Source organism: Pteropus medius, unplaced genomic scaffold, assembly GCF_902729225.1.
Source record: "Pteropus medius unplaced genomic scaffold, Ma_sr-lr_union100, whole genome shotgun sequence".
Classification (NCBI taxonomy): domain Eukaryota; kingdom Metazoa; phylum Chordata; class Mammalia; order Chiroptera; family Pteropodidae; genus Pteropus; species Pteropus medius.
The window spans coordinates 911677-922419 of record NW_024342647.1 but is presented as its reverse complement, the minus strand read 5'-3'; the positions used below and the strand labels follow the sequence as shown (position 1 = coordinate 922419).

Genomic DNA, 10743 nt, shown 5'->3' with positions numbered 1-10743 from the left:
CTTGATCTTGAGAACAGGGGACATTGCTGAAGGATAAATCTGATGTGAGGGGATTTATGGCTCTCAGTGGTCATCCTGGCTAGAGTGAGGCCCTAGAGGGCAGCAGAGCCAGTTTGGGAAGATGAAGGGGAAGAAGACAATTCTCTTTGCTCTGTCTTACCTTTGGAGTGGGTGGGGCTCTAGATTCAGATCCAGAGTTGGGCCCTGTACTTTGTGACAGCGGTGTCCTCTGGGTGCCGGGCACCGAGTGGGACGATTGCCGCCTTAGGTCATTTGATCATGACAACAGCCTTGGGAGTTGCATTCTTGACCCCATTTTACAGAGGAAGAACCTGAGAGATTGAGGCACGTGCCCGAAGTCTTCCCCTCGGGGTGGGCTGATATCTGAGCTCCAACCCAGCAGGGGTGGGTCGAGCTGGGGAGGGACCACAGTAACACACACGTGACAACTTCCTCTACGTTTAGCTCGCGGGCCACGACTAGGACCTGGGTGGGCACATGGGCAAGAGCCGATGTGACCCATCTTGGCGTGGACCTCCTTGCTGCAGTCCCTCCCACCACCAAGCCCCTGACTGCAGCCTGCATCTTGGGTGCACTGGCTGTGTGGGAGGGGTCTCTCCAGATCTGCAAAGCTCTGTTCTCACCACTCCACTGGCCTTCGTGCCCGGAGCTGATGTCACCATCCTGGAAGCGTGTCCACGAGCAATCCCTGTGCTTCCATTTAAGGAAATATTTGCAAACATGGGCTCTCTTGGTTCTTGGACTAGACTCAGGGTCAGCAAGGCAGGTCCTCTTGGGAGGAGAGAGCGGCTGAGGCAGTGCCCAGGGGACCACGGGCAGTAGTGGCATCTCCAACCTTCCTGAAACTCCCCTTCCCATCCCAGCCCTGGGTGCTGTAGGGTCACACTCCACACCATGCATGGACACAAGCGTGATGGCCTCGTTTGGGGTGGGTCTGGGCCATGCTGGCCGGGGAGGGAGGTGAGCCTGGTGCCGCACAGAAAGACCTATGCCCCCACTTCCCTGACTTGCTCTCCTGTCTCCCTGCCAGAGCCGTGTGGTCCAAGGCAAGGAGCCTGCCCACCTCATGAGCATATTTGACGGGAAGCCCATGATCGTCTATAAGGGTGGCACCTCCCGCGAGGGAGGGCAGACGGCGCCCGCCAGTACCCGCCTCTTCCAGGTCCGGGCCAGCAGCTCTGGAGCCACTCGAGCCGTTGAGGTAACTAACACCAGGCACTGGACCCCAGGAGGGCATGGCCTCCCTGAAGCTTCCCAGGCTTGATGGGCAGATCTCCGGGCACAGGTGGGATTGGGTGTGGGGTTAGGAAGCAACTTTTTGTATCTTCCTGCCCTGGCAGCAGAATCGTATGCCTTAGACTTCCCCTTGTCTTCAGGATGCTCAAATGCCCCTTGTACGTCTTCCGTAACAGGCAACCCACTACTCACAGGCAGTCCATTCTTCACAATCTGAACACTGTTCCTGATTATATTCCAGTTGGCTACTGTCCCTGTCATGGTAGAAGGTACAGAGCTGAGCATACTTTTATAGGATGGTCTGAGCAGCCTAGAGAAGAATGGAACCATCACCTCCTTTATTCTGGGCACTCAACTTCTGTTGACACAGCCCAGAGTTCTAGAATCACCTTGGCTAGCCACAGGGTGGTTAGTGACTCATTAGTGACTCATGGAAGTCAACTGAGCCCCTCAGTGTCCAAAGTCTGTGCCCTCAGCTGGCTTGGAGTGTGCTCCTCCAAGTCCCCACCCTACGCCGGTCCTGCTGCGGTGTCTCCTGGGCAATGAGAAGGGGGCTGAGGGCTTCTTGTCTGGTTTCCTGTCCTCCCAGGTAACCCCTAAGGCCAGTGCACTGAACTCCAATGATGCCTTTGTTCTGAAAACGCCCTCGACCGCCTACCTGTGGGTGGGTGCAGGAGCCAACGAGGCGGAGAAGACTGGGGCGCAGGAGCTGCTCAAGGTGCTGCAGACCAAATTCGTGCAGGTGGCAGAAGGCAGCGAGCCAGGTAGGAGAGGCGGCCGGAAGGGCCTGCTATTGCTCTCTGGGGACGATGGCTGTTAGGTTTCCCTCCTTCTTCTGCTTGCGGAGCTCTGTCCTCACCCCTCCTCGATGCTTGACCCCTCGTGTGTGTTAAATAAAAGCAGATTGGATGAAAACGAGGGCTATGACGAGTGAGAGGGAGGCCCCCAAGAGTTAGAGAAAAGAGAGCTCGGCGTGGGCTGCGGCAGTCAGGGAAGGCTTCTGGAGGAGGTGGTCATTGGCTAGGAAGCCTTGAGAGACAGTAGGCAGAGTAACAGCCTCGCAGGGCCAGCGGTCTCCCCTAATCTGTAGAATTTCCGTGCACGGAAGGGCCATGGGCCTCCTTTATTTCCACATTTTCCTTATGGCAGCCCACAGTCTTTCTGCTCGTAACTTTCAAGCCCATTCCCTCCTGCTTGTTGCTCAATAGACCTGGGGAGGAGTAGCTCAGTCTGGAACAGCACCGGTGGAACCTTCTGACGGTGGACATGTTCTTTATCTGCCACTAGTCATGTGTGGCTAATGAGCACTTGAAATGTGACTGGTGGGAATTAGTGAGAATGAGGAAATAAATTTTTAATTGTATTTAATTCTGATGAATTAAAAATTTAAACAGTCACTTGTAGACAGAGCAGGTGTTGTGGAAAGAATATAGGGATTGAAGTCCGGCAAGATTTGCATCTTGGCTTTACCATTCACTAGCTGTGTGCTGTTGAGTGAGTTGCTTAACCTCTCTGAGCCCCATCCACCTCCTTCGTTGAGTGAGGATAATTATCCCCAACCTGCAGCGTTGTCGTCGGTCTCAAGGCAGAAGTAGTCCTGGCTGTGTGTCGACTGCCAAGTCTGCCCTCTCTGGACTCCGTTTCATCACCTTCAAATCTCTCAGGCCCCTTCCCTCTTTGGCCTCCTGGGATTTCAAGATGGAGGGTGTTCGCTCTAAGGCAGGGTCCATCCCAGCGCCTGATGAGAAGTGCTAGGGAGGCACTTCTGGTGTCAGTTGGCAACTGGTGTGGCCTTCTCTTACAGACAGCTTCTGGGAGGCCCTGGGTGGGAAGACCGCCTACCGCACGTCCCCAAGGCTGAAGGACAAGAAGATAGATGCCCACCCTCCTCGCCTCTTCGCCTGCTCCAACAAGATCGGACGTTTTGTGGTGAGTCCCTGCTTTCCCCTGGGGAGGTGTGTTCCAAGGAGCGGGGCGTGTGGCCGCAGGGACAGTGACCAACAGACCTGATGGCATGGCACAGAGGGAGGAGCCTGCTGCAGCCTGGAGCCAGCTCTGCGACTTCCTCACGGGGCCTACCCTGCGGGGGAGGAGGGCTGGCTGGGGTGCTTAAATGACCCTCTTCCGTTCCTTCCCAGATCGAAGAGGTCCCTGGCGAGTTCATGCAGGAAGACCTGGCCACTGATGATGTCATGCTCCTGGACACCTGGGACCAGGTGGGCGAAGGACACACGGGAAAGCTCTCTGGGCTGGGGGGAGTGGGAGGACCTAGACTTCCAGCTCTAAGGCGGTTGACAGAAGGACTTAAAAGAGGTCGTGCCAGGTGTTGCTGGAAAAGTCCGTGAGATGCTATAAGCCACTTTTCCTTTCTAAGCTTCTATTTCCTTTTCTGCAAAATGGGAGCAATGGTACGTACCTAGCATAGTCCAACAAGATGAGGTGTAGATAAAATCACCTTGCAAACTACAAAACAGCATATAAATGCAAATCAGATGACCAGCATTCTCTCCCAGGCCTTGGGGAAGTGAACTTTAAATCTATTTGTAAAGAAAGTTGAACATAACGGCATATTCTATGCAGGCATAACTGCCCAGAGTCACCTGGAGGTTTCGATGTGCACCTCCATCTGTTTTAGAGGGCTCTGGCACTCTCTGCTTCTTCTCCCAGGGAAGACCATTCACTGTGTAGGACTTGGCAGGGGTAATGCCATTCATGCATTCAGCCAATATTAACTGAGCACCTGCTTTGAAGCAGACACTGTTCTGGATGCTGGGGATAGAGCAGTAAATAAAGGAGACATTCCCTGGCCCCGCAGGGCTTACATTCTCATGGGGGTGGCAGTCAGTAACCCTTGCTATCAATGTGACTTGAGTTGTCAGGGTTCTAGGTAGCAGCCACGAAGACATGAGACTCCTGTCTACCCTCAGGGCTGCTTCTTGGATTCCCCAGTTGGAAGATCAGCACCAAGATATTTACAATTTGAAGCATCCAGCTACTATCACTAATTACTCCATTGGCTAATTAATCTGTTTGTTCATCTGTTTATTCATTCTCTTAGCCAACATATACGAAGTGTTTTCCAGGCAAAGTGCTGCAGCGCTGGGAATCTTATGATGAGCAGAATAGGCACAGGACTTGCCGTGGACACATCAGTGTAGTAGGGAACACATTTGTAAATAAGAGCAATCGAATAGCATTTTATTGTCTAATACTGTCTTATCAACGACAGGTGCTCTTTAAAATATTTTAGATATATATCAAAATAGATGATACATAAACATCAGCTGAGTAGGTTTTCTGGTATAACAAAACTCGTAATAAGACTCAAAATAGTGGTCACAGTGGTGAGTTGTTTTAATTCTAAGCCTGAGGCCTGTGTTGGCCCAGACACACAGAGACTTGCAACATTGCAGACTCTCGATGCGTATTTGTTGGATGAATAAACCCATGAGCACAATGTTGGGCCACTCACCTATTGAACAAATAAATGTAACGGGATGGTTCACGAACTTCTAGAGAGGGATCTCAAACTCAGTGCCCGATGGCACCTGACTGGGATGCAGAGACGTGAAGGCGTGGTGGGGTCTGAGGCAAACCGGAACTTCCCATCCCAAGACGCTGCTGCTGCTCAGCTTCATCCACGTGAGGGTGAAGCCTCGTGGCTGCCAGATCCTCCACGTTTTCAAGGGAAGTCGGAAATCTAGATTTAATGGAATGAGCTAGCAACTAAATTTCTGTAAGAAGACATTGCAGACCAGCCTAGGGTGGGGAGTAGGCAGAAAAAGCACATCTGTAGGTCACTAGTTTGCAATGACTGTTCCAAATCCTTCTGGTCATTGTCTGTGGGCTCTGTCACCGAGGGTTTGTCCAGGCCAGCACCTGTGGCCCCCCAACCCCTCCTCCAGCAGTGAGTTTGGTCAGCACTCCTCATGCTCTTTTTATTTTACATCTCGCCTCCAGGTCTTTGTCTGGATCGGAAAGGATTCTCAAGAAGAGGAAAAGACGGAAGCCTTGGCCTCTGGTGAGGAATCAAGTCTTCCCGTGGGTCTGTTTCATGCAGCAGGGTGGGAGCAGCTTCCCGTATGAGTCTGGGAGTTTGTGACAGTGGGGTGGAGACTTCCTCATCCATGGACGGTCCTCATCCTAGGCCCTGCCTGGGGTGGTGAAAGGACAGCTTGGTTCCTTCAGAAAGCCATGGGTCATGCCAGGGAAAGGAAGGAACACATAGAAGCTGCTTCCTGTTCCCAGGATGCCCAAGGACTGAACTTGCCAGGGTCTGGATGTTGGAAAGCAGGTCCCCGGTAGCTGAGTGGATCTGATTTGGGAACTGGGAACCCCAAATATCTTACAAAAGGAGACAGTGAGAGAAAAATTATATAAGCTCTGTGAGGCAGGAAGTGAAACTGTGACCGTGTGGCCTTCCCGTGTTCCTGGGCAGGGTGGTGGAGGAGTCACGTGGGGGTCATTGCCTTTAGGGGACAGTGGTGTCCAGTGCAGAGATTGGGCGTTAGGACAGTAAGGCCAGAAACCATCTTAGGCAGCTCCTGTCCCCAGCTGCCTCCCCCTGGTCAGGTAGTCACTAAGGATTCCTGCGTTTCCTTCTGCATGTGTGTCTGCAGCTAAGCGGTACATCGAGACAGACCCAGCTAATCGCGATAGGCGGACCCCCATCACCGTGGTGAAGCAAGGCTCTGAGCCTCCTTCCTTTGTGGGCTGGTTCCTCGGCTGGGATGACAGCTACTGGTCTGTGGACCCCTTGGACAGAGCCATAGCTGAGCTGGCTGCCTGAGGAAGAGCGGGCCCTACCCCTCTCACTGGTCAGTGCCTTCTAGAACTGTCCATCCCTCAAAGAGACCTTATCACAGGGCCACTCAGAGGTGTGAGTGTGTGTTTTTTTATAGTAGCCAAAACAGCCCTGCGGCAATGCAGGGTCCTATCAAAATCTGTGCTTTTGGAAATGAAATTCAATAAAAGCTTTTTGAAGTGTTTAACCTGCCGTGGCTCTGTATGTATGTCCCATCCTGGTGATTCTTCTGAGACCACCCAGGGAGGGGCTTCGCATGTGACTGAACCACGGAGGAGATTCTTTCCTGTATTAATCCTGGGCCTTCGAGAAGCAGGTGCCAAGATGAGATGAAAGGCACGTAGATTACACTAGGGGAACTACCCGTGTGAAAGGAAATTGGGAGCAAACCGGGGGAGGCTGGGGACCCATCACACCGAGATGCAAGTCTGATCCCAAGTGAAGGTTCGGCGAAGCTTCTGGGCAGTCCTTGAGCCGAAGTAAAAAAAAAAAAGGTTTTTAATGGTATATGATCCCATTTTTTTTTTTATCGTAGTAAACTATATGTAACATAATACTAGTCATTTCGATCACTTTTAAGTGTACAATTTAGTAGCATTAAATTTATTTACAATGTTGTATAGCCATCCTTACTATCTATACCCAAACCTTTTTCAGAATCCCCGATATCAATGCTGTGCTCATTAAACAATAATTCCTAATTCCCCCTGCCCCGTTCCCCCAGCCGCAGGCAACCTTTATCCTATTTTCCATCTCTATGAATTCACCTGTTCTAGGTGGCTCGTATAAGTGAAGTCATACAGTATTTGTCCTCTGTGTCTGGCTTATTTCACTTGGCATAATGTCTTTAAGATTCGTCATGTTATAGCATATATAAAAATTTTGCTCCTTTTCGTGGCTGAGTAACATTCCACTGAATGTATACGAGTATCTCCTGCTTTCTAAAAGCAGGCGTTAGGCCACTTTGCTTTTACGAAAGCCCTGCATTAGTACAGTAACAGTTTTATGTAAAAGCGGAAATACTCTTCGGATTTCCTTTGGTTAGCAAAAACTCACTGCCGTAAAAGCGAGTGGCCTAAAGCAAACTTTTGGAAAGCAGAGGACACTCTGCTTTATGCCGTTTCCACTTAGGAAAGTTTTCGCAGGCACCTCTGTTTTTGGATAGCAGGGGAAACCTGTATTCCAACTTTCCTTTTTCCACCGATCCATCAGTGGACAGTTGGGTCCTTTCCGCCTTGTGAATAATGCCGCTGTGAACAGTTGTGCACAGATACCTCTGTTCGATTCAAAGTTGTTGTTAAGCCAAAGTCAAATCAGTCAGCAAAGGAGTTGCGTGTCCCCCAGGAGCCAGTGTGGTGTCTCCTGTCCCCACTACAGTCATCAGGAGGTGTGACCTTGGATGGGGATGGAATTCAAAGCCAGCAGCTGGGGCCCTTAGTCACTTACATTCCTCGGGGAAGAAAGTCAGCGGTGTGCGTTCTCATGGCCGCCACACCCTGTGAGATCTGCCTAGAACTTCCTCACTTCCTAGCTTCCCAGGAGTCCTTCTGCTGCCCCAGGGTTGTTTGGAGAAATCTCCACTGCTGCAGCTACCTTCACCGGAGGTGGCCCTGGATGCTCCCAAAGGTGCAGCCTTTGTGGTATGGGAGGACTTGCTCTGGGCCCCACTTGGTCCCCTGGGCCCTGACTCTCTGCTCATGCTCAGATTGTCACGAAGTCCCTCTTAGTCCCATGAACTTGCACCTCTGCACCTTTTCCCCATGGGGGTTCCAAACCCGTCCAAGGAATTGCTGGGGGGCAGACCCCATTCTCTCACCTCTATCTTTCCAGTCTTTTCTCACCATGCTTTTCCCCCTTTCGTTCCATGCCACCTCCCCGTCCTCGCCCCGTCCCCACCCAAGTTATGAAGTGGCAGAAACCAGTGTGAGGGGAGGGTGTGTGTGTGTGTATTTACATCTCGTTTTCAAAGCTGGCTGATCATCAGAATTGCCCAGGGAGCTTTTTAAATGCATCGATTCCCCAGGGGCTCTACCTCTAGAGATCTGATTCACGGCAGAAGTGACGATGGTAGTAGAGAAGGAATTTTCCAGGTGAAACACGGAAAGTCATCTCAGGCAGCACGTGTAGCAAATACAAAAACAGGGAGCTATGAAGGAAAATGTCATACTCAGAGACAGACGACAGCCCGGTGTGGCTGGAGCAGCAGGTGAGGAGTGCTCGGCCTTGAAGATGAGCGTTCACGAAGGGCCTTGAATGCCATGCTGAGGGGTTTGGACTTGATCTTGTAACCCCTGCCTGCCTGCCTGCCTAGCCCATCCCTACAGGGTTGCTTCCACGGTCAAAGCAATCAATTTGACAAGTGCAAAGTTCTGGAACTGAAGCAGCATTGACCACCTGGAGCTGCCAGGGCCTTCACTGGAGGCAGGTGGTTGCCAGTCTAGACAAAGCCAGCTCACATCCCAGAAACCTTCAGGAGGTCAAATTGTAAGTGCACCTGCCCATGCATTCTCTTTTTCCGTTTATTGGCGTTCAAGGAGGTTTATTGGCTATTTTTGCTTTATTGCTACCTGAGCCTCAAAGAAAGCTCTGTAATGCTCCAAGATAGGAAGTTGCCAGAGGCACCGAGTTGCCTGGATTTCATATTTTTCTCTCAAAGGCAAAATAATGAATCAGGAACAATATCATTTCAACTACATATTTTCTCTTCCTAACGATTTTTGAGAGACCTTGGATTTCATCATATACAACGGAGAAGTCATTGTGAAATGCCATGACAGGTGCCAAAGGCGTCTCTTGGAAAGAGTTTGGCCTGCGCTTGGATCCTGTGTCCTGTCTTGGGCACAGATATTTATTGTGTACTTTGTGCCAGGCAGTGTGCAAGGCACTGGATATAGAACAGAAAAATTTCTAGGAGCCTCAATTTTCCCACCTGCAAAATGATAATATTATGTTAAAATAGTACCTAACTGGAGGCGGTATAATAATAGTGGTTAAAAGCTGGGCTTTGGGGTCAGACCTGGATTCAAATTCTCGCTCCACCACTTTTCAGCAGTGTGGTCTTACTTAATTCTTGGTAGCTTCCTTAGTTGTAAAATGGGAATAAGAACAGTGCCTATACGCGAAGAATTTAGATGACAATTAAGGGAGATCATGCTTAGTACATGCTTGGCCCATAGTAAGAGCTCAAAAATGGTAAAAAAACAAAAAAACAAAAAAACCTCTCTTTTTTGTAAAACTAAAGAGTCTAGCCCATAGCAGGACCTAGTATATATCCATGGAGGTAAAGACCCACTGAACTGTAGATCATGTAGGATGTTTTTGGCTATAAACAACGGAAAACCAGCTCAAACCAAATTAAACCATAAGCATATAAGCGTGCTCTCATAGATGATAGCGCCAGGATTACGGGGCCGTCGTGGTTGACTAAACCCAATGAGTCTGAGTTTCGTGTTGATTCTCTTGGCTCTGCCAGTCCTGTATTTGGTAGCAGAATATCTATAGGCTTTCTGGCTCTCACACCCATGCATGGCAATGCTCAAAGGAAGAGAGAAAGGATTGTTTCTAGAAGTTTTCCCAGAAAAGAGAGGAGGAACTACACTTAAGAATTTATCCTGATAAAAGACACTTTAAATCTTTTTACTGGTGTAGAGTTTCCTTTGAAAAAAAAAAGTGCAGATGGTTTACTGCTAAAAAGAAGTTTGAAAACCACCGGTTCACTATTTACTAGCTGAGTGACCTTGGGAAGGCCGGGTGCTGTGAAGATCACAGAGATCATTTAAAGGGCCACGTAAGCTGAAAGACCACAGAACCCAGGTTTCCTCCTATTCAGGCGGTGTGCCTGAACATGTTGTGGTTACAAAGACTCAATCTACTTCCCTCACTTGGACTGAACTTTGGCCTAGATCTGATGGCCTAAAATTAAAGTTCAAGTTTAAAGGCCTGCTTGGGTATGAATGCAAAGTTTCACTAATCAGATGAACTTTGACAGTCTGGAAAGTCGAGATCTACATCTGAAATGACTGCTGCTGGTCATGTGTATTTGGGGCCGGTGGGGGCAGGCAATGTCCCACGCAGGTCTATTTAGACACCTTGAGTCTTTGGTATTAGACAGATCCGCGTTTGATCCCAGCTCTGCTCCTTACCAACCACACCACTTTGAGTAAGTTTTAACCTTTGAGCCTTAGTATCCTCATCTATAAAATGGGGACAATAAAGTATCTTCATTAAGCTGTTTTGAGGATAAAATTATGTAATATATGTACAAGTATTTCAGCACAGAGCGGGGATCTGTGCTGAAATACTTGTACATATATTACATAATTTTATCCTCAAAACAGCTTAATGAAGATACTTTATTGTCCCCATTTTAGTACATGCTCCACAAATGGTAGCCATTAATGGTAGCCATTAATTCAAGACAGTTCTTCAAAGGTTGAATGTTGCGGGTAACACCCACTGATTATATGTTATTTATTTCTCTTTTTAAGTAGAGGGTATGCCTGTGTGATTAGTTGGGTGACAGCAAGAAGTGAGTTTCTGTCCTGTTTGGATTAAGGTAAAGGGAAATGAAACCAGCCAAGGACTCAGGAGGGGCATGGATCTCAAAGTCCCCAGGGAAAATGTGAGCAGGTACACCAGAGGGAGCCTTGGCACAAGACAGCAGATGGACTACTGCAGCCTCT

General features: G+C 49.4%; 1 protein-coding gene across 3 annotated transcripts in view; it reads left to right on the top strand.

Annotated features, from left to right (window-relative positions):
• The window catches only part of GSN (gelsolin), a 51695-nt gene extending 45447 nt beyond the window's left edge, over positions 1–6248 (top strand). For all 3 annotated transcript variants that reach the window (XM_039866725.1, XM_039866722.1, XM_039866721.1), the window contains 6 exons: positions 1052–1222; positions 1847–2021; positions 3062–3186; positions 3396–3473; positions 5218–5278; positions 5877–6248. In XM_039866725.1, coding sequence (XP_039722659.1) covers positions 1052–1222; positions 1847–2021; positions 3062–3186; positions 3396–3473; positions 5218–5278; positions 5877–6046 — 780 coding nt within the window. In that variant the 3' untranslated portion in view covers positions 6047–6248. The remainder of the gene's footprint in view (positions 1–1051; positions 1223–1846; positions 2022–3061; positions 3187–3395; positions 3474–5217; positions 5279–5876) is intronic.
• The last annotated feature ends 4495 nt before the right edge of the window (positions 6249–10743 follow it).